Source organism: Phaethon aethereus (genome assembly GCF_964289735.1).
Source record: "Phaethon aethereus genome assembly, chromosome: 2".
In the NCBI taxonomy this organism is placed as follows: domain Eukaryota; kingdom Metazoa; phylum Chordata; class Aves; order Phaethontiformes; family Phaethontidae; genus Phaethon; species Phaethon aethereus.
The window spans coordinates 79,664,774-79,688,591 of NC_138582.1; the positions used below are offsets into that span (position 1 = coordinate 79,664,774).

Here is a 23,818-nt window from a genome sequence, read left to right on the forward strand (position 1 = left end):
CTCGGCTGGGTGCGAGCCGGAGGCGGCGGGGAAGCCATCTGCAGCGCAGGCGGCTCCGTCCGCCGTGCGGGGGGGAGGGGAGCTCTCCCTTGCGGGTGGTTCGGGTTTTTTCTTCCTCCCTTTTCTCCCCCCCCCCCCCCGCCCTTTCACGGGATCATGGCCACGGCAGCGGGGCCGTGATGTCCCCGGGAGCAGCCCCGCTGCTGCAATGCTGCCCGCAGCAGCCCTAGCGAGTGGAGGCGTTTGAGCGGCGGCCGGCGGCCGCACATCCTCCCCGCGGCGGCGGCACCGCCGCCTTCCTCCCCCCGCCGCCCGCTCCCCTGCGCCCAGACCGGCGGGAGAGGGGCCTCGCCGCCCGCCCGGCGCCGCCCCCCTGCCCGCCGACAGCAAGATCCGCCGAGCGGGGCTTCAATAACAATAACAATAATAATAATAATTAATAATAAAAACCCCGCCAGCCCATCAAGGCGAGAGGGAGAGTGGAGCCGCGCACAACATGGCCACTCTGCTGCGGAAAATCGGGCTGATCCGGCTGCACAACCGGGACACGGAGGACCCCAAGCACCACCACCACCACCACCGCAGCAGCCAGCAGGGCTCCTCGCTCCGGGGCAGGGGCAACCAGAAGAACAGCAGCAACAAGCCGCAGCCGCAGGGCCCCCCCGGGGGCGGCGGCTGCAGCAGCAGCAGCAGCAGCAGCGAGAGCAGCCCCGGGGGCCACAAGAACAAGAAGGCGCCGGAGCTCGCCAAGCAGCCCCCGCAGCCGCGCTCGGGCGGCGGCAGGGAGAAGCCGCGGGAGGCGGCCAGGGAGCCCGGCGCCGGTAAAGAGGCGGCGCAGCGGCCGGGCCCCGGCGCCGGGTGCGGGTCGGGGCCGGTGCCGCTGCCGTCGGGGTCGGGGCCGCTGGCGCCCGCGGGCCGGCAGCAGCACTGCACGCAGGTGCGGACCCGGCGGCTGATGAAGGAGCTGCAGGACATCGCGCGGCTCAGCGACCGCTTCATCTCGGTGGAGCTGGTGGACGAGAGCCTCTTCGACTGGAACGTGAAGCTGCACCAGGTGGACAAGGACTCGGTGCTGTGGCAGGACATGAAGGAGACCAACACGGAGTACATCCTGCTCAACCTCACCTTCCCCGACAACTTCCCCTTCTCGCCGCCTTTCATGAGGGTGCTCAGCCCCCGCCTGGAGAACGGCTACGTCCTCGACGGCGGAGCCATTTGCATGGAGCTGCTCACCCCCCGCGGCTGGTCCAGCGCCTACACCGTGGAGGCTGTCATGAGGCAGTTTGCGGCCAGCTTGGTCAAGGGGCAGGTAGGGCTCCGGGGGCTCTGGCTGTGCGTGCCTCTGCCGGGGGGGGGGGGGGTGTGTGGTGTTTGGATGGGAACCGCAAAGGGCAGCGGGTCAAGCCCCCCGCCTGCGGCTGACCTTGGCCAGGCCTGGGTGACAGGTCTCTGCCAAGGACCTGGTGCCACTGGTGGGAAGGAGGCGGGGACACACGTGTTTTGCCGTGGGGTCCCTTGTCAGGCAGGTGCAGCGGGAGGCACGGAGCAGCTCGGAGGGGGCAAGGAGCACACGCGTCTGTCCTGTCCTCCTGCATGTCTTTTGTCCCTGTGCTTGGCTCTGCGGCGTGTGACACCACGATGTCATGCCCGTTGCCCCCGAGGGGCACGTCCCATCACCCCGAAGCCAAAGGGACTTTTTAGCCTCCAGTGGGGCTTGGGATTCGAGTCCTCCGCCTCCTGCCCTTCACCAACTGGTCGGCCATACTTGCCGGTCTCCTCCATGAAGTGCCGCTGCTGGCGTAGGGCACGACGCTGGAGCTGCTGCCCCCAGGTCTTTGTCTAGTGGTGTCCGGCGTAGCATCCCTCGGGGGAGAAGAGAGCATCCCTCGGGGGAGAAGAGGCCATCCCCGTGCTCCCGGGTTCGGGGCTTGGCGCACAGGGCAGAGGCGTGGTGTGGGGTCACACCTGGAACTGCTGCCTGAGCTGCCAGCAAACTTCTGCCGGTTTAAAATCTCCCTGCCTGAAAGGAACAAGTAATTTTGGATACATACTGCAGTCGCAGCAGCTGGATGGATCCTGCCAACTCTCCTCTCCGGAGGAGGTGCCCGGTTCCCCCGGCACGGGGTCTCATCTGAGCTGAATCAATGCGTTTTGTGCTGTTTTTCTTTCTCTCCCGCAGAACGTGCTTAGAAGAGACGTATTTCATAAGACGTTTTTAATAAATGGGTAAATATTGCTGGTGAAACTCGTAGCCGGTCCCTCTTTATGGTGACTGTAGTGGGCAATATGCACATGGCTGTGGCAGGGTGATCTTCCTGTTCGCTTCATGAATGCCCTTGAACCCAGGGGACATGCACAGCTCCACGTCTGTCAGTAAATGATGCTAAGTAACTTGAATTCGTAGCTTGGCAAGGAGAAGGGGAGAGAGTAAATAATAACATATTTTTTATTTCCCTAAAACTGAGGTTGCTCCTGTTTGCCTCTCTGGAACCGCTTGCATGAGAAGAAGTAAAGGCTTGGTTTCTCTTAAGAGAGAATATAAATTTTGATTATTTAACAGACTCTTTTGTAAGCGGCTTTTCCTCCTTTTCCCTGTTTGATTTGCGCCTACTGCTCCTTTTTTTAACCAGATAGTATTTTTCTCTGCACTTATTTGAAGAGGTCAAGTTTCCTAGGTCACCTTGGGATGAAAAAAACACCTACCAGGGGAAAAAACAAAAGGAAAAGAGCCTTAATTTACATTGAGCCTGGGTTATGTTGAAGTTGTGTAGCTACTCTTACCATGTCTCACTATTTGTTAACCCATCTCTTTTTATAGTGATCATATTTCTCATTACTTTAAACAAGGGTTTAGAAGGACAATGCTAAGTTCTCTCCTTTTTTTTAACAATTTAGCATCTTTCTGCAGTATTGAATGTTGAATGTAAACTGGTTAAATTAAGCTTTACTGGGATCATAAAATGGCTCAGTGAAAAAAAGTACTAAATTTTTTTATTAGTAATAAATATTAAGCTATATAATCTGATAATTTTCTTCCCTAAACCACTAAAGAGATTTCCAGGGAGTAGCCGTAATTACTGACAACAGAGAATGTTTCTGTATGCATCATTAATAAACACGTTAAAGTACAGGAGTTTCAATAACATTCTTCCAGAAGTTTACAAAGTTAATTATAAAAAAAAAGGGAATGGGTGCAGGATAAAACAAAAGGCTGAAATAAATTGCTGCCAGTAGCTTAGTAGTTAAATAGGTGCGACATGCATCTTTCAAAGTCTCGGAGCATGCCTTCCGAGTGGAGGTGTTCATAGGCAGTATTGACAGTAAGTTTAATTTCTGGGTTACAGAGGTGTAGCCTGTGATGGGTTGCCAACCTGTCATCATAGCTGGGCTCCGCGTCGCGGGAGCCACGTTTCTGTAATCGTGTTCCCCTCGTTATGTAATCTTGACTCCGTTGCATAATAGGGCTCAAAATACGACAGGCGCTCCCCTGTCCCCCTTTCATTTTTCATTTCACAGGTGATCTACTTTCGGCCGTATTTAGTGGGGGGGTTTTTTAATGAAAACAGAGCCGCCGAAGCATTGGCAGCCGAGGAGCTGCCTTTCCCAGAGCCGCCGGGCTGGTTTTGGGTAGCTCGTGCCACGCTGTGGGTCGTCGCGGTACCTGCAAGGAGCCGTCCTGAACAGACAGCGATGGCTTGTGCCGGGTTAATCGCGTCGCTTCTGTAAGCAGCCTGCACCCTGCCACCGCGTGAAACGCTCGGCACGCTTTGCTGTTAATCGGACAGGCTGGAAGGACGGGCTCCGTTCTCCACCGCCTCGAAACGACCCCGCGCGAGCAAATGGCGGCAGCCACGAGGCCGAGGGGCGCTGCCGGCGCCCCTGGGTCAATGGGGCCTTCCAGAGAAGTGTCGCTGGTTCGCGGCGCCCTGACGTAGCGTGACATCGTTGCGAATGCCCGCGCCTGTGACGCATCCGAAAGCGCGCCTCGCCGGCGCGGGCGCCGGTGTGAGCGGGCAGGGCGGGACCTCCCGCCAGCGTACGTTCCTCCTGTCGGCAGCGTGACTGAGAGCACCGCCGTGGCTGGTTTCATTCGGCGTTTCTCATCAGTCCCGTTTTGCCGCGCTAGCTGCAGCGCTGCCGCTCTCTGCCGGTCCTCGGGAGGGAAACGCAGCGCTGCTTGGTCCGTTGATTTCTCAGAGCTAATAGCAACCTATGAACGTGTATAACCACCTTTTTTTTTTTTTTTTTTGACAAAGTGATCAAAATGGAGACAAAACTAACGCTGAAAATGCATTTTTGGACAGTCAAGATTATTGACATTCAATTTTTTTAAAATTTTTTTTTTTGATGGATTTCACAGGCCTTTTAGCAGAGTAAAAGAAAAATTGAGGGAAGTCATTCTGGCGTCTCGCAGGTGAAACATTTGACCCTGGAGTTATGTCCATAAGGAGACTTTAAGTGCGCAACACAGAAATGAAGAGGTAGCACTTTTCCCTTACATTTCAGCATTGCCCTTGTCTGCAGGGAAACCCGGGTCCAGGTTCCCAAACCTGAGCGTGTCTTGCAGGGGCTGGCTTTTCGGGCAGGGTGGCTGTCTCTCCAGATTCCACCAAGCAGGAGCCATACACCTTGGGTGACCTTGCTTGAGAGATGTCCTACCTTAGGGGATGCATACCCTTGCTTCCTATCAGGAATCTCGTATTGCATTTTTAGATATCTTCTGTCTGGAAAACAAACAACGTTTAAAATAGAAGAGAGACAATTTGTGTTTGAGTGAAACAATTCAACAGTCCCAAACTATGCTTTTTTTTTTTCCTTTTTTTTTTCCCTCAGTTTTCAAGGGGGGAAAAAAAAAGTTAATTAACAAACAAGTTGGGGTTTGTTTGGTTGCTTGCTTCAGCTATTCAGCTGAGAAAATCAATTATTCACACAGCTCTACTCAGTATCTTGAGGGGAATTCTCAGTACATCAAAGGCCTGCGACTGTTTATCTGTCTGGGATCCAGAATCTTACTTTAAAAAACTTGGTTGTTGTCCTTAACTCAACCGTAGCCTTGGTTTTAAGGGGATGACTTTGTGCTTGCTTCCTGCCCAGTCAGCTCCTCGCTGGCTCCCGTCATCATGGGTGAAAGCTCGGTCCTGCGAGCCGGCGAAACGGTAGCCGTGAGCTGCCGCGGAGCTGGGGTGTCAGCCAAGGAGGTGGGGTGACGCTGACAAAATAATTTAAATAGCAGTTACTTCTTGTCCTGGAGGCAACTGTTCACCGAGCCTGCCTAGGCAGAGCCTCCCATCCCTCGCTGCCTACCCGGGCTGTGGAAGTGGCCCGCTGAGCGCTTCTCCGCCTTAGCAGCACCCTCTGAAAGGGTTTATTGGTCGTTTAAGAGAGGGATTTAAAACCAGGTCTGCCACTCCCCGCTGCCCGGCGGCAGCGCCGACTTAATGACGGAGGGAAGGAGGAACAGTGCGGGTCGAGGGGGAGCGGTGAGGCAGCGGGAGGTTGGTCGCGGCTCCCCTCGAGTAACGCGTGCGGCTGCGGCGAGCGCCCGCGTTTCAGGGAGGGGTCATCGCTCTCGTTCGAAAGCATGGCAGATGATACCGTCCCAAACGAAAAGGAGCAGGCTTTGCCCAAAAGTGGAAGGGGATTTTGTGTCCTCTAACAGACTTGCTGTTTTTAGAGTAACGATTTGATACTGGTTTGGTGGAAGTTTAAGAGAGGACACAGCTATCTATGCCAATGTCCAAATAACGCATGAGGAAATTTTTTTTTTTTTTTTAGAATGACTAAAATAGCTGCACCTGATGCCTTGAGGATTTTGGCCTTAAGCTTGCAGTAGTGTTGATGAGTATCAGCCTTGCTTTTATGAGCCCCTTGTTCTCTCTGTGGAGGCTGGGGACAGGACTGCCAGCCAAAGGCAGCTCTCAGGTAACTGGCGACTGCAGATTACGTCGTGGAAAAAAGCTTCATTTTGAGGAAGATACTCCCTTATTCTCCCAGTGAATAGAAGGAGCATAAAAATTTTGTCAGGACATACTAAAATAGGAGTGGGGAACCCCTAGTAATGAAGACTCTTGCTGCGGTGTGCTTCTGTAATAGTGATTTAAACCAAAACCAAAATGTAATTAAGATTTCATTTTCTATAGGAAAATTTCCTGAATTCAAATAAGAGTTGTTGGTATATAGCACTTTCATCCTTTGTATTGTAATATTATAAATACCTCAGTGGAATCCCGTTAGTTTGCTTCAAGAGGTGTGTGCCTTATGTGACCACTGGACTGATTTATCTTTCCATTTTAAAAATACAAGTATCCCAGCTGACTTCTGCCAGATTGAAACACGAGAAATGGCCTTATTTTATGAAAAACAGATACAGAAGGTAGCAGTTAATCATAGTCCAAATTACTCCCTCTTCATCCTTTCAAACAAAAGTATGAGTGAGCAGATAGCAGATGGGACTTGCATGGTGTCCACGAGGTCAGCAGACTCCAGGTCTTTCCAAAATGTATAGCAGAAATTAATTGCAAATCCATGGGTTTTCATACTCCAGACGCTGGGTTTGAGGACTGTAGCCATGAATAAATCAGCTAATCTCAAAGGCTGCAGAAAGGCATAGAGAACACAGCGTGCTCTGAATTATTTGGAGCCATTGTATCGTATTAGGGCCTTAAAAAATAAAAGCAGCTTGCTTTTTGCTTTTGATCAGTTGCCTGAGCAAGTGATGCTGGTTATCATCAAGGAAGGAAATGTTGCTTTAGGTCCATGGTTGAAAAACACATCGATTCATATACAAAGATTACAGAGGAGACGAAGAATGTGTTATGGGGCTTGTTCCCCATGAAAAGGTATAAATGCTGGGCCGAAGACGTAGCAGAGAATATTGTTTAGCTACACAGGAAAAACAGATATATTGGCCTTCTAAGATTTCTCTTTTATTGCAATTGAGAAACCTAGGATTTTCAAGCTGAAGTTTAAGTGGGAGCACATATATTTGTTATCTTGAGATGCTGGGACTGATGAATGGGCTGGAAAAAACACTGTTCATGTGTACTCTGATATATCGCTGCTCTGACTATCCACTATTATTATGCAAATATATTCTGCTGAGAGGAATGAAGACACAGGGATTCCGACTCATTGAAGTCAGGGGCTGTTTTAATTCTTTTAAAAAGCAGGGGGAACATAATCTCTCTTTTACCCCTTCAAAGCATAAGAAGGAAAATTTCAAAATACTTTTAGCTATCATCCTTAGTGTTAAAATAGTCATCAAATAAGTTAGATCACTAAATTGAAACAAACTGCTTATTTTAAAACATGCTTTTATGGGGTAGAGCTAATTCTTCCTGGCGATACTTGGCTGATCTCCTAAATAAGAATTTAAAAGAATTGCTGCTTTGGATCATAAGAAAATTGAATTTGCTCAAAAGAGCAAGATTCTTCTTCCCCGTATTATAAAAGAAGTCCTCATTTTCTTCAGTGAAAGTGTTCAGATAGAGAGAACTGTGTAGGATTTGGGTGTTTTGTCAGATACGTTGTTGAAGAATTGTATTTTTTCAAATGCAGAAAGCTTAGTCCCGAGGGGTGACATCGTGTCCTCCTGGAGGAGTAACCTAAATAACCCACTTTCAATTGCGAGGAAGATTTACTCCTCCTTATATACAGGCTAGCCTTGAAAATATGCAGATTTCCTAGCATCTACACAATGCCCAGGGATTTCCATGCATGACCGGAGACTTCCAAACCGAAGATTTGTAACTCCACGGTAATTCTAGTCCTCGTATCCTGGGAGTCTTATTGCCAGGCGTGATCCGAGGCATGTCCCCGGAGTGGGCATCTGCTCTCGCAAAGTGGGTCGCTGGTTAAGTAACGTAATACTGGCTGTGTTTCTTTTGCCCATCTAAGCTCCTTTGTGCTGGTGGGAGTCAGTGGAGAGCTCTTCTTTTCCTTGACGTATTCAGTCCTTCACATGCAGTTTCCAGTTGACGATAATTATCTTCTCCTGTAACTGTCAAAAAAGGTACCGCTGACACTAGGCGCGGAGGGAGGTGGGAGGATGGAAGGATTGCCAGGCGCAATTAACTCTGCAGCTAAACAGGGAGAACTTCAGAGGCCGCGGTGATTATGCTGTCTGAATGGCTCAAAATATATGTTAAATTTAATGTGAGCAGGATCCAGTCGTCTAGCTTGTCAATGGAACACCAGGCTTCTGCTGAACGTCATTGTATTTTTGAAAAGCACGTGGCTTGGGGCTGGTCTGACTCGTACTCCACAGAGTCATTTCTAGAGGGTGCTGGGCACTCCACAGTCTTGGTCTTCAACTCTGGCTGGAAGCAACAAAAATTAAGTAGATCCTGGAAGCTGCAGGACAAGCTGCACGGGAAGGACATGGTACTGTTACCTAACCTGGCTGTCAGCGAAACCAGCGCTGCGCTGGGAATTGAAAGAGCATGAGCTGGGGAGAAGCGTAGGCATGTTTTGATGGAAATGCATTTGCAGTCCCTATTGGTCTGCACGGAACAGGTAGGTGGGCACCACGCTTAAGACATTCAGGTGATTCCTCTTCTGAAACAGGATCAAGGAGCCAGTCTGATTTGCCCCGTTCCAGTTAAAAGTCAAACTGAGGAGTGGTACATCAAGCGTGCCTGTACTCAGCCGTGCGCGGCAGGTAACGCGCCTGCCTCGCGCACGGGCAGAGTCTGTCCTTGGGAAACAACTTTTTATCTGCTTCGTGATTTTGTGCGTGGTGTTAGAATCGATGATCCTCATTGATTTAACCCTCTTCTGCGCAGGCTCTCCAAAACCCCTGGAACTTCTGCAGTGAATCCTTGTTAGAATTACAAGTCGATTACAATCCCAAATCTGCGTTCAGAGACGAGTGAAAATAAATCTGAGGACGGAAGAGTAAGCCTGCGTTGTGAAATGGCCTGGAGCTCAGATGCTTCTCATAGCCAGGCTTTATGAGCTGTGGAATGACTAGATATTTCTCCTGTTTCTAGGTTTGCGTTACAAATCAATGGTAACAAACCCCCAGCTGCAGTAGGAAATGTAGGGCTTATTTCCATAATACATGCCCATAAGAAAACCTTAAACCATCACAAAGCAGAGGAAATTGATGTTACTAATTTTTCAGATTTTCTATGGATTTCTGTAAATGTCAAATTTTCTATAAATTTGGCAAGGTTATTTCTGTTAAAATATATCTAATATTGAAGTGTTCTATAGTTATGGGGAGGGGCAGGATAGCTCAGATCACTTTTCCACCTGTGAAGTACAGTTAATTCTCTTTCCAAAGGTCATTTTACGATACGTACTTAAAGCACTCAGAAGTGGGGGCCCTATGCGTAGATGTCCGTCTGCGTCAGTACGAAACATGGCGTAGTGAAGAGATCGACCCATCTATAGAAATAGCAGGGGAAAAAGCGCATTGGCTTGTGATTCTAACCGTACCGAATTTGGTCTTAACTCAAATGTTCCCAGAGGTAGTCTGCTTTTTACTCCTGTTTGGTTTTTTTTTTTAGCATGGTGAAACTTGGGGAAATGTGGAGATAGACACTGTTGTCTGGGCTGTAGCTACTTCGTCTTTACAACCTGTCGTAAAGGATGGTCTGCTTTGGTTGGGTTTACACCCGTGGCTGTGTTTAACTTGGGTAACGTAACTTCAGGTTCCTGATGCGGAGGACCTGTGGGCTGGTGCAAAGAGGGTCTGTCGTGCTCCCAGCCTTTTCACCTGGACTTGCCCTCAGCAGCTCTGCTGGCACCTGATTCCACGCAGAGGTAGTCCGGGGAGCTCGGCAGAAGACTGACAGGGAAAACGACCCTTTGCATCTAGACTAGCAGGTGCCCGTTTGACGGCAGGGGACAGGGACCATCTCCTTTGATGGAAGCCCACCATGTTGTGGGCTCCTCCTTTGTCCCCGGAAGAGCTAGAGGCACCTTCCAAGAATGTGGTCAGCTCTCAAAATTTTCTTGCTCTTTTGCCAATGTTTGTCCCACCCTTAAAATGCAGGAAGGGAGTTTCTTTCTGTTGGGAAAGGCGAGGAAGACCAGCACGGTGCTCTGTAGCTGCCAGGCAGGGATCAGGGCTGTAAGCGTTTGCATCGACGAAGAGCTGCTTGCCACCAGGCTGCACGCAGGCGAGTGAGCGTTAATAATTACTCGGCTGGAACTTGGATTTCTTCTGCTTGGACAAAGAATAGTCACATTCCCAGAAGGAGCAATTTCTACCATGCTTTAAAGCTGGAACTTGCTGAGTTTTCACTTCTTTGTATAGATTATTCTTAAAAAGGAGACCAAAAAAGGCGTGGAAATATGGCCTCAGAAATTACACATTTTCAGGAAAACATCCCGTTTTTAATTCACTTATGCTGCAACATTAACAGTATTTGTCTGCATCCTTTTCTATATGGCTTTGTTTGAGCTGTAGCTAATAATTATATATAGTGCAATATAAATTGTGTGCAGTTTTTGAGTCCTGATTAACTGGGCCTCATCAGTACATGAAGGAAAAAAAATTACAAGCCATGCAATTGGGAGGAGAGGCTGCGTATCCTGCGCTCCAGCAGTGATGTGACACACTGCAGCCACTGCACTGAGGGCATGACAGCGGCCCACTTTAGCATTGCTCTACTTTTGAGTGCTTCTCTACAGCCAGTGGAAATATTTTTCTCTGAAAACTTGTTTAAATGTTCTAGGATAGAACCAGTTCAGGCTCAAGCACTGTATTCCCCTGTTACTTATCAGGAAGAATTTGAGTATGTTTGCATAGTGCGCGGCTTGGAACAGTTGGGGCCCAAAGCCATTAGTCGCTGGCACGTTAGTGGAACGTGTTACCTACCGGAGACTGATCGTGTGCTCCGGCTCTTGGAAAGTCCACGGGTTTTGCATCATCCATGGAGAAGCCTGGGACAACAGGCATGGAAAATGGGCATATCCTTGCGGGTCTCCTTCCTGTCCTGGGAGGGATCACCACAGACGCAGTGTGTGGCACCGTGACTTCCCACAGTCTTCTGTGTACCTCTCTGAACCTTTGCTTGTTTTCCATCTCTTGACGTTTACTTACAAGTGGGTCACTGGAGCCTGCTGTTGAGATCTCTTAAGAAATGAAGGCAGAAAATGAAATTGTACCCACGCACCCTTATGCTGGTTTAAATGATGGGCCAGGCGTAGCTCCATGTGCGGAAGGCAGATACGATTTGCCCTTGGAAGGCCAACCTCGAGTTACTTGCGTATCCAGGGTTAATGAAAGGAATGCAAGGCTGAGGAGCTCGCGTTAAGACCAATGCTAACAACGTGAAGGCTTGCCTGCGTCTGAGTCTATCATCCGCTGTGTCCTGTTTGCAATGAATACAACTTCTTGTTAATCTGTCCAGGAAAAAAGTCTGGCTATGCGCGTTTGCTGTGGCATCTCAGAGACTTGTAGCACAGGGGCTTGCGCTGTTTCCAGAATAACCTCCGTCCTGTAAGGGCTGGTGACTGCGTACGATAAATTTGTGACCTAGTAACACAGGTGAGGATTGCATCAGGAGAGGACTGAGGACAACCCTGAAGGATTCAGGACCTGGCTACGCAGCGCCACAACTGACCTATGTTGGCCGTTCAGCTCCAAGTATCTAAGTTAAACTCAGAGACCTCCACAGGCACCTTCCAGACAGCACTTTGGTGATTGTGTGAGCCTGTGAAAGGCTGACCACCGTAACGTAGTCCTGTCCTTCCAGGTAGTGCCAAAGGTGATATGACATGGAAGCACACCTGATGCTGTGTGCTACGTTGGGTTTTGGTCTGGGAGCTACTGTGGTTGGTTTGACGAGGGAGATAAATGCCTTCATCGCTGCCAAAGAAAGCCCCTTGAGGCCATGCTGATCTGGAAATACCAGAAGAAATGTCAGGACTGTTTTTCATGACACGCAGGCCAGACGTGGGCAGATGTGTGGTTGTAGTGGGATTACAGGGTTTAAAGAGCTTCAGGCTTGGTATCTCTGTACAGGACTTGACTTAACTCTGTCTTCGGAGCACTTTGTGATACGGTGTTGGGGAAGGAAAGGTATGTCACGTTGCTGATAATGGTTCTGAAGGACTTTAAGGAGCTATTGGAGGTTGAGTTGTTGAGTATTTTTGAGGACGCGTTTCAGTGTCACAGAGCATTCTCAAGGGGAGGACATGCTGATGCGTTGATGATTGTGGAAGAACGTGGAGACTACTGCGGTGTCACAGAGGAGTAGAAAAGCTCCCGGATTCGCCCACAGTGGTCTGTAAATGTGGGTGCCAAATGACACGTGAGATTGACCTTGGGTCTTTCGCTGAACACGGTGGGAGAGAACGGCCCCTCGGTATGGCCAGGGTCCTGAGGCGGCTACCCGCAGCAGGCTGTGCTCCAGGAGGTCTTTCTCCTGGCAGTTACCAGGGTTATAGACTGGATCTTCACCGGCTGTCTGGTCAAACGCCTTAGCTTGGGCAAAGAGGAGGTGAGTGGCATGCAGTTGCTCACCGCGCCACCCAAACCAGGCGCAGTAGGAGCAGCAGCGAGCGAGGGGCCTGAGCGCAGCACACGTCCCCCGGCGTTTCGGCATGGCTGTGTGAGCCAGTTGGATGCTGTGGCATTACTTTCACCTTTCATATGTTTCTGGCTTGTTAAAATTGTGTCTTGATAAGTACATGAAGTCACAGCAGATGGGAAAATCTGAAACATTCTCTCCAACTCCTTATCTTAATTAGGTTTTCAGTTATCCTTTTACGAAAAGCGCTCTGTGAGTGTCTGGAAGTATTGCAACTATTTAAAAAAGCTCCTGGTGCGATTTCTCAGAGCTGAAGTCGACATTAATATTGTTATGAAAGGCTTTATTGGGTTTTATCTGTTATTTTTAATCTCTTGTGGGATGTTTTGATCTTGTACAGGTATCAGTTTGATATCTTTTCTTGATTTGGTGCCGGACACATCAAAACGTTGGCCGTGCAAACGATCTGTGTTCCTTACCACAGCAGTAGTGACGTGCGTGGATCAGTCAAAATGCAGTTGCGTGCGATTGAGCTATGACCAGCGCCATATTTGCATACTGTATTTACCTTATTTATCTTATTTACAGAATGCAGCAGCTGGTAGTCTCCTGACCAGAGTTAAAAGGACTGCATGTTTAAGTAGCAATCTGAAAATAAACTGTAGTCAGAGCTGGTTACGGTGCCTGTTAAAATGGGTGTTTGACACTTTCTTTTGTAATCACGTGCAAAATGCTGTTTTCAGTTAAACTTGGGAACAAGTTTGTGGGAATGGCAAAAGGTAAAAACCATGAAGACGATAAGATACCACTCAAGTATAGACTCAAAAGCATCTGAACCATGTTGACTGAAATTCCACCCTTCTTTGTTTTTAACCTCAGGTTTACTGGAGGCACCAAAAAGGGAGACGTTTGGTCCATGAGGTTAAATTTTATCCAAATTATAAACACCTGGCAGGATATTGGTTAATAAGAGACAGTGCTAACCGTGCCACCCATCATTTCTGTATAAACATAGAAATACACGGACTACAGTTGGGTAGAATTAGCTGGTGTTTATTGATGTGGTTTGCATACAACCTGCACATGGTACCAGAATGCATTTTAGAAGCGGATTTAATGATCTGTTACTTTAATAACAGAGAAGTATGGGAATAAACTCATGGAACAACGCTAATTTCATCTGCTGTGGCTTCAGTAATGTTTTATATGATGTGATGATATTCACTGTGTTATTGCAACAACAGAGTTTGTTGTTGCAAAGAATTATTTGGAAGACTTCATGGAAGAACAAAGAATTCTTACTTTCCTTGTTAGACAGCCATAGGTAGCTGACGCTGAATATGAGCAATAGGTTTTCTCAATGCAACCATCCTATTTCTAGGTGCAGATTAGTGTTAATACTTTGATAAAGTTGGAGAAGACCGACATGGATCATCCTGCGCTAGGTGCTACACACACAATTCAGAAAGGTGTCAAAGCCTTAAATGATGAAAAATGATACATATAAGACAAGACATGGCAAGTGGACCAAACCCAGAAATTATGTAGTAGAATAGGTTTATATTTACTTTCAAAAGTATTTAGTTGGTGAGATTTTGAGGACAGCGTTTCCTGTGATGATTTCAGCATCTGTTGCACTTTGCTTTATCTTTTCCTATGTTCCTCTAATTATGCTTCCAACAAAAGCTCAGATTAGGAAGAAAATACAATACATGTTTTGTAACAACAAAAATACTCTTGCGGGACATGTAAGATAATTAGTCAGTAAGAATGCTTTATGTTTCCAGCACCCAACCAGAACAGCAATTCTTGAGAGAAAAGCAGTATTAGAAATTAGCAATTGTGAGATTTTAAAAATATGTTACCTGGTTTTATTTAATTGTTCCTTTTGTCAAAACTAAAAAGGAACGTTTCCTAAGAAAATTTATTAGCGGGGTTAAATCAAGTACCATTCAGATCATCCTTATTTCGGAAATACTAACTGCCAGATTAGTATAGGGATGGGGAAGGTGCCTTGCTGTTCAGCCCATCAAAGGGTATTTAAAGAGGAAATACGTTGCTAGTCTGTAAATGGTGACTAGGGAGAAAGGTGAGGAAAAGCATCAAAAGGTAAAATAGCTATTTTTGTGAAAATCAAATGGGTATAAATTGGCTGTGAATAAATGAAGGTGGGAATTAGAGGCAGTTCCTAATCTTTAGTTAAGGTAGGCTCCAAGAGAGAAGTCAAACTGCACAGAAAAATGGTTTACTAAAACAGCAGTAGGAAACAGCTTTTTTCTCTCCCATGTCCATGGTTTTGTTATACTGAGAGCGGCACTGAACACAAAAGCGTATCTGTGCAATGTTGCGGCAGCTTTCTAGAATTAAATGATTTGTCCACACTACAGAGTAATCTTACATTACTTATTATAAATTTATTACTTATTATAAGTAATTACTTATTATAAAGTTATTATAAAAATAACTTTCATACTCTGAGGACAGAGTTTGTTTTCTTCTTTTGTCCTTTTTTTCCCTCCATATACCTAATTATTTTTTCTAATTATTTGTTGCATGTGATTACAAATGACAATCTTTTGGTTAAAATTCCAAATTGATGGTAAAATATGGGAGGTGAAACATGCAACCTGATGCATTATTTTGAATAAAGGAATGGAAAAAATGAGAAGATGCTAACATGGTTCTTAACAGTTGTAACACTGTAATATGGTATCTGCACATCAAATACCATTTATTCTAAAAAAGGCTTTCAGTGCAGTCTATCAAACAGTTATAAAAATTATTAGACTTGTGACTTTAGTAAACTTCTATTTTGTGACAAATCCAATAGGCGTAAATACTTTAAAGGGTATTATTGCTGTAGAGTGGAATAAATCTGCAGCTCTGTTTCTTTCTTGTGTCTCTGTTAGCTGGTAATTGACACGGACCGATGTGCAAAATAAGGTAAGCTATTAATAACTCAGTAAATGTCTTATGTTGCCAAACAAGGGTTTGAAATTACATACTGCCGTGCATTTAGTGGTAATATTTAATTGCAAAGTAATAAAAACGCAGTATGTTTAAATGTGTATATTTTCATTTACCAAACTTGTCATGAAGGGGTAATAAAGAAATCAGAATTTTTTATGTAGGTTGGAAGCAAGTTGGTTTTAAGGGGCTCCTGCCCTTAAGAAATGCCAGGGCTATTCGTTTCTGGCGGGTCGGACTAGCAGAAGAAGAACAGAGTGTGTTCCGTTGCGATGGATGTAATTTTTAGTGACGCTCTGCGTTGGCCGCGGGGTGTGGGGGCTGAGATGCGGGTGGCCTCGAGACGTCGCATGCAGAAAGACTCCGCTTTGATGGTGGTTCTCCAGAGCCGTCAGCTCCGTGATACTCACACCTCGGACCTATATTCACACCTCGGACCTATGTACTACCAGCGTGGCGTCAAAACGGGTTTGAAACCCCTTTCCGTCTCCCCAGCCCCGAGCTGGTACCTCGGCACTGGTTGCAGCAGCCTCCTCCTCCTCCTCCCCCCTCCCCTGGGGGGCTCCTTGCGGTCCCTGTCTGCACCCCGACCGTACGGGGCGGGCACGAGGGTCTGCGCGCCAAACGCTTTATGGTAGCGGAGGTCCCTTCATTCGTTTGCGGGGTCCCCACGCAGCGGGGTGGGAGGCGAGCCCCACGGCACGGCCGCAGCGGCGGGCTCGCCGCATGCAGGGCAGCGTGCCAGCACGGGCTCGCTGGGAAGAAATAGCCCGGCAGATATGTTTTTTTTTTTCTTTTTTTTTTCTTTTTTCCCCCCTTCCTTTACTGCGTATCGCTTTTAATCATCTCTAATAATCTGTTTGTCTGCCTCGGTTTGGGAAGTCTGCTTTCTGGTACCCGTAAGTGAATGTCTCTTGGCCTGACGCGTTGAAAAGTTGAGTTGCCGTTTGCAGCTGCGTGTTCACGTGTTTAATGAAGGTTTTCTTTTTTTGTTTGGTGCAGGGCCGTATCTGCAGAAAAGCTGGCAAATCAAAAAAGTCATTCAGTCGAAAGGAAGCTGAAGCAACATTTAAGAGTTTGGTGAAGACCCATGAAAAATATGGGTGGGTGACCCCGCCTGTCTCTGATGGCTGATGTTAGCAACCTGCACTTGACAAAAATGCAGAACAAAAGTACTGTGACATCTCCTCAGTGCTGTACACCACCCATCCTTTTCTACTTCAGCTTCAGTTACATGCCATGAATGTCAAGGAGACATCTAAGTTATTTATGAACAGATGTGTTTACAGAGGGACAGGAAAAAAAAAAATGCTGTGTAGGATTATATTTCAAAGACTGGAGAATGGTCATCATTGAAGTCACTTGAGCGGATGCTGAGATTGCGTCATTTGCCCCCATACAGCCCACATTGTCTTCAGCTTCTTTCCATGACAGCAGCACCAAACAGCAGTACTGGAAAGTCTATCCATTACTGCTCAGTTCATTTAAATGTAAATGAAACAGTTAATATTTAATAGGGAAGCAGTGCATTGCAGGTACATGTTTGCTGTGCTGTTTATCTTTGTCTTCTAGCAGGTCAACATAACTTGAAGATTTGTCTTTATGTGGAACTGTGGTCTGCTGTGACTAAATTTAGACCTCATTTGTGCTCTATATATGACCTTTAATTCATAAATGAAGCCAGGATTAAAATGCTGAAAGGTCCTAGTGTTGAAAAATTACTAAGTGGAATCACCCAACCGGTTACAATGTGCTATCTATGCTGATATTGTGATGTGCTGTTCAGAAATAAACCAGTGCAGTTAGCTGAAGGTTAGGTGGTTTTTTTAAACACATCCACACCAGGGCTTGGAGTGGTTGGTGGTAGCAGAACCATTTATTACCCTGCTGGTATCTTCTGCAGTAGCATGTGGCCTGTCAGTTCTTCAAAATGGCAAAACAAACGAATGGAAATGGACAAAGCAACCTTAAAAAAATTATCTGCTTAATTTTAAAATGATATGCCAGTAACAGAATAAAAATTTTCAAGGCAAATGGAACATGGTTTGTAAGATGATTTGCATGACTGGAATTTTCTTTTTTATTTTCACTCAATAGACATTGTATGTACTTAGAGCCCAGTATCTGAGAAAACACACTGATGTATATAAATGTCTTATTATTTAATCATTAAGATTTAAGTTTTCTGGTAAACAAATAAAAAAAAACTTTCTAAGGGACTCCATAAAAGCTGAAGGTACTCTTTAGAATGGTATAAGAAAAGCATTAAAAAAATGTGGATTCCGAATGGAAAATAGTATTGGACACATGCTGAATAAAATCACCAGTATCGTTTCTGTTGCCTCAGGAATTCAATCATTTTGGCCAACTTACGCATTCAAAGCAATAAGTTTTCTACTGTGAAATTCTAGGCACTTTATTGATGTATCTGTTGTGGCGATATTTTAATTGAAAGCAGGACAGTATCGACTGTAAGACTAATTTGGGCGGGGGGGGGAAGGTGTGTCTGAAAACACTTTCCATCCTACGGCTAACACAAGACCAAACTGAAATGGTTGACCGGTTTCTCTTTGTATTACAGCAGCAGTGGGCACCGTACAGAGACTTTTGGGGTTTGGAGTTGGATTTAAAACTACACAAGGTGGAGAAGAACAAAAGGATAATGAAGGACAAAGGAGTTCGAAAGCAAGCAGAGAAGCACCACAGCAGATATTTGCGCAAAAACACTGCTCAGTCTATCTATAGATGCTCTGCCAGTGTAGGTGTTTGTCAGCTAGATAGGGAGGAAAATAATCAAAGCCTTCACCAAAGTGGTTGCACGGGTCAGAGCCGCTCAGTTCTGTGGGCATGGCTGGTTTCCTACACTTCCCATCTCCACCAGCTGCCTCTTCTCTTTCTCCTCTGACCGTTTGTGGTACCCCCCTGGTGTGCCTTATCTCAGTTATAGATGGAAATGCTTCGTACCACAAGTCTGCACAGATCTTGCTGTGATTTATCTCGCCCCGCTTTATACTGGGAGACAATGCTATAATCAATGTATAGATGCTTTTCCCCTCAAACTGCGTACCGGTTCTGTGCATCCAGCAGCAGCAGGCGTCTTCTGAGTGAGGAATAACATTCCAAGTAATTTATTTACTCAGTTTTATAAACATTTTCTTGCTATCCTTTATGAGAGAGGAAACTAGCATGTTTAGTTAGGCGTAAAATAATTTGCAATCCCTAGTGGGACTCCCTGAGAAAATAAGAGGGATCTAGCACTGGAAAGCCTAAGGTTTGTTATTTCCCTTTGGAAAAGCTCTCCCCTCATCAGCACAGTAGAATTATCTTAAAAGCACTGTGAAGGTGTGATAAGTCTTTGGGGGGGATTATTTCTTTCTCTGCTGTTTTTTAACCTGCCTCCTTTTTCTGCCAGTGGGTTATTTTAAATCTTCCCGAGAACCATATCTTTAATATTTAATTAAAGGGTTAGCTAAAAGGAACGTAGTGGGTGGATTGCTACCACTTCCCTCAAACCTACTTATTATGTGTCTTCTTAAGTGTGCTTTAAATAGTTAGAGCAAACATCATCGCTAAAAATCACAGTTACTTTCTGGCTGTAGGAGGTTCTCTGCATCGCTCAGAGTCTTGGAGCAGTAGGAGAGGCAAATCAAAAAATCTGGAGCGCCTTGAAGCTGCAGCAGAAGGGGCGCAGAGCGCGTGCGAGGAGCTGCAGCAACAAACCGTGCAAGGAAGAACGAAGGAAAAGTAGCCTGCATGAACTAGGGCAGGGTGACGTTCCCGCCGCACCGAAAATAAGACTGCTCCTGCTGAAGAGACGGCTTGCCGCAGGAGCCGCCTGCGCCGGGGGAGATGCAGGAAAAAGGGGACAGCAGGGAGCACAGCGGCTCTGCGCTTCTGACCAGGGAGGGAGGGAGATGGCTGGGCGTGCGGCTAATTAGGAGATTTGGAAAGAGCGTTGATCTGTTTTAGGGAACATTAGGTCATGGTTTTTGTCTAGCCGTGTGCTAGACAGGTTCTACTTTCTCTGCAACAGACAAGCCTAAAAAAAGTGCATGAGAAAATTGGGAAAGGAAAGGTGTGTGAAAGGAAGGAAGAGAGCAAGACCTGAGAGAGAGAGAAGTATGGGTTGGGGAGGATATAACTGGGCAGCTAAAACACAGGATAAAAAAAGCCTGATGATGGAAGGGTATAAAATGAGGGATCAAAGGAGAACAGCACAGCACCAGAAAAGCAACAAGGAGGGCTGAAGGACAGCAGTTCAGATAGGACCTACTGCAGAAGCTGATTGCAGAGCCGTTCCAGGTGCCTTTCTGTTGAGGGAGCTCCTCCTTCTTCTGTCCTCCTTCTGGCAGCTGAGAAGGCTCTTAAGATTGGGAGCGGTGGTGTGGAACTCAAATCAGGCGGTTGCCTCGCTTCTCTGACTGAGGAATAAAAAGCCACATGTCATTCCCAGAGCCTAAACTCGAGGAGGCCAAAATCAAAATAGATTGGCCAGTTGTCTGCTTTGTCGAAGTTCCTCAATATCAAAGAAGTGGGAAGATTTTTTTTTTTTGGCAGGTGGTAAAGATCAATATTCCCCCTTTATCCGGTCAAAAATCACCTTACAACTTCTTGTAAAATTAGCAGTCATCAGAGGTCTTCCAGCTTTCATTAGACTCATTTTATCAGGAATATTATTTTTCATCTGCTGTCCCCAGAACAGATGATTAATTTGAAACTAGCATCTGGGGAGGTGTGAAGTTGTATTAGGAAGTTACTTTCTGGCTTTTTTAGAATATGTCCTTTTGGAGGACCTTCTTTGAGACTGAAAAAGGTACTTGACTGAATACAGGCACTGAACGAAGAAAGCTGTCTCTGAATACCTAAACACTGAAAGATCTCCACAAAGAACAGAGCTGATGATTTATATGGGAGTGTATTTCTGTGTCGTTAGAAATTGGTCCTAAAAGTTCAACAATCAAAAACTCGGCAAAGACCTCTTGAACGTGCCTTGTTTTCTCTCCCAAAGGCAGCATGTCTCCTTCATTCCAGCCTAAACTTCAGTCCTGAGTCCAAAGAAAGATAACAGGTAGGGTCTGTTTATTTGGTGCTATGACACTGTATTATATAAAAAAAAGTCTCACTTCATTCTCCTTGTCCAAAGCAGTACATAAGATCCTAAAATGGAGCTTCTTGCATAAATAGCAGCACTGGGACAAAGTCTTTCTGGTATAACAAATACATGTGATATGACTGTGTAATATATATATACTTTTAGAAAACTCATTTAGAAAGACATTCAGAGGCACAGCTGCCAAGCAGCGATCACTGTGATGGCTCGTGCTCTGATGTGTATGTACTTTCTGTTCCGCGGGAGCTTGCAGTAGAGACACATCTATTCTTGATAGCCTGAGTGTACGGAGAAAATACTGTAGAACTAACTGGCGCTTGGGATTTAAGTCTTGGGGTTTTCTTTGCCACATTTTACTCTTCTCTCCCCCCCCCAGGATTTTCAGGCACAGACATGGAGCCGTAGTGTCTTTGTTTTACACTAGCATTATGGCCAGCGTGGTTATTTACATGACTTCAAGAAGATGGTTGATTATGAACACACTTCTAATTGATTACATTTTTAGAGGACGGCTGTCTTCCAGCTGAATGCCTGAGTGTAGTAGAGCTTGGCTGATGTACCGAGGATTTACCTTTCAGTGTTACGCGGGACGATGCGGTGCGTGCTTCGGACTCGAAAAGCTTAGCTGAAATTACATGGGGAAGCATTTGCATAGAAGCAGTGTGAAAGGTTTGTCTCCTCCATGCAGTAGGTGACTTCTGCTGAAGAAGGTTCCTCTCAAACGGTACTATGAACTATACAAACAGGATGAAGCAGGCCAACCTGCTGGTACAATACAATTTTCCAGTTGCGTACCCCCTCCCTGACAAGCACCAACCTATCTTAAAGAGTCTGCTACAGACGTCGCGTTTCAGAAGATGACAGTCAGTAGACATGCTGAAGAAAAACTCCTGGGTACGTATCTCCTCCGGCCTTCCCGGTGCATCCCTGGGGGGGAGATGCAGCCCTGGTCTAAGCGAACGAGGGAGACGGAGGGGGCTGAGCACGTGCCCCGGGAGCGCGCACTGCCCTGCAAAGCGCCAGCGGTGGGAAGCGCCGGGGCGTCCTGTCTTGTGCTCGTACCGCGGTCCTGCAAATGCTTTACAAACGTCTGTGTCACCTGGGTTGAGTCAGAGGGTTCAGTAGGTCTCTGACCCGCGTGCAGATGTGCGGAGCAGAGGGGTTACTAAATAGGCGCCGGAGGTTTTCCTGCGAGTTAGTGACACATTTAAAGTTTTGCTTTGCCCGCTCTGAAGAACAAAGTGGCTGTCAAACTAGGTCTGAGGACAAATAGGTTGAAAGTGAGTCACCTGCTATTATCAGCAGAGCTGCACTGGAGAGGTGGCTTCCTTTGTACATCAAAGGGTGGAGGTGAGGTACTGCAGCAAGAGCAGCCAGTAGGACATTGCAAGAAGTTATAAAGACAGAGCTTGCCTCTCTGTTCCCTCCCCCTGTATTATTGATGGCTTAACTGCACCCTCTTAAACGTATATTGCTCTGCTTTGTAAATTTTACCCCCCTTTGTATCACTTCAAAGTTTCACTGATATGCTAAGGAAGCCTTAAAACAAGCCGTGTAAATCTGAAGCCTGCATTTCAATCTAGAAGCATGCAAATGCCATGCTGACACCTGTCAAATTTCACCACCAGCTTCCTCACACTACTACGTCTTGGGCAAATCGGTGATGACGGTAGTTAACACAAAAATAGGAACTGTGTAATTTGGATGGTTGACTGACTTAGTCTTTTCTCTGGTTGCTTTGTCTTTCAGTTTGATTGACTTCAGTTGAGAACGTCAAGTGAAACTGTCATAGTGTTGTTTATTTATAACAGTTCCTTTTGTTCGTGCTGCTAAATAAGGTGGCAATAAATATTCATTGCAGTTGTGTTTCACCAAATGGCAATTCAGAGATAATGCCTCACACTCTGAAAACTTTGCATTTTATATTTACTGTTTGCCACCACACTTAGCATTCATTATCATTTGCTGTCAAATACTCCTGTGTTTTCCTATTCAGTGACCTCATGTGTTTTAAATTATTTGTGGTTTACTAACAGAAATATTTGAAATATGTTGCAGGTCCTCTTGGCAAAATTAGTGAAGCGTAACTGAACTAAATCTACTTGCCTGTGTGACTTAGAGGAGTTCTTCACTTGCCATTTGCATTGGCAGACTAAGTAGACTTTTACTAAAGATGCTGCTTCTGTTCCTGAACAAAACCAAGACTTCAAATTCAGCATCAAATCCATGCTGACATGGACTAGCATGCGTCTTGGGAATGAAAGCAGACCATCCTGAAGACAAATTTAAACCATTTCTTCATTTATGCCAGCATCGTCTGGTCCTGTTTATTGTACAATAACAATACAAACATAGGTAATGCCTTATACTGGAAGAGATTGTTCTTATTTAATTATTACATAAATATAATTTTATAATGTATTAATAGAATTTATTATAATCCCACCAAACTGGGAGGACTGATCAATAGCCTGGAAGGCAGGGCTCACATTCAGACGGACCTGGACAAGCTGAAGGAATGGGCCAACAGGAACTTCATGAAGTTTGGCAATGACAGGTGCTAAGCCCTGTACTTCGAATGGAGCCTCCCAATTCATCAGTGCAGGCTGGGGCCTGCCTGACTAGCTTGCAGCTCTGCAGGAAAGGACTTGGAGGCCCGGGTGGACAGCAGATTTGCAAGGGATCCACAGTGTGCCCTTGTCTTAATGAAGACTAGTCACATACTGGGCTGCACCGGCAAAAGCATAGCCAACTGGTCACGGAAAGGGATTCCTTTTCCTCTGTTCATCCCTTGTGAGTTGACATCTGGAGTGCTGTGTCCAGTTTTTGCCCCTCAGAACACAGCACTTTTTGACAAATTGGAGGGAATCCAGTGGAGGGCCACCAAGACGGTTAGGGGTCTGCAGCCTGTGATGTGTGGGAAGAGGCTGAGAGAGGAGATTCTGCTCAGCCTGGAAAGAGAAGGCTGAGAGGGGGCCGACTGCAGTCTTCCACTATTTAGAAAGGGATTGCAGAGAAGATGGAGCCATACTCTTCTCTGAGATGAAAAAACAAAGAAAAGAGGCAGCAAGCAAGGTCCCAGCTGGATGGAAGGAAAAACCTCTTCACCACACAAGCAGGCAAGCTTTAGAGTAAGTTGCCCAGAAGTAATGGAATCTCCATCATGGGAGGTTTCTGGGACTCAATTCGATAATGCCCTGAGTAACCTGATCCAGCTTAGAAGTTAGCCCTGCTTGAAGCAGGATTTTAGACTAGA

General features: G+C 46.3%; 1 protein-coding gene across 1 annotated transcript; it reads left to right on the forward strand.

Moving 5' to 3' along the window:
• Positions 1 to 436: 436 nt before the first annotated feature.
• Positions 437 to 16,697, forward strand: UBE2QL1 (ubiquitin conjugating enzyme E2 QL1). The gene is made up of 2 exons (XM_082014672.1): positions 437 to 1,309; positions 16,455 to 16,697. The coding sequence occupies exons 1-2, from the start codon at positions 497 to 499 to the stop codon at positions 16,584 to 16,586; spliced, it is 945 nt and encodes a 314-aa protein (XP_081870798.1). The 5' UTR covers positions 437 to 496; the 3' UTR covers positions 16,587 to 16,697.
• The last annotated feature ends 7,121 nt before the right edge of the window (positions 16,698 to 23,818 follow it).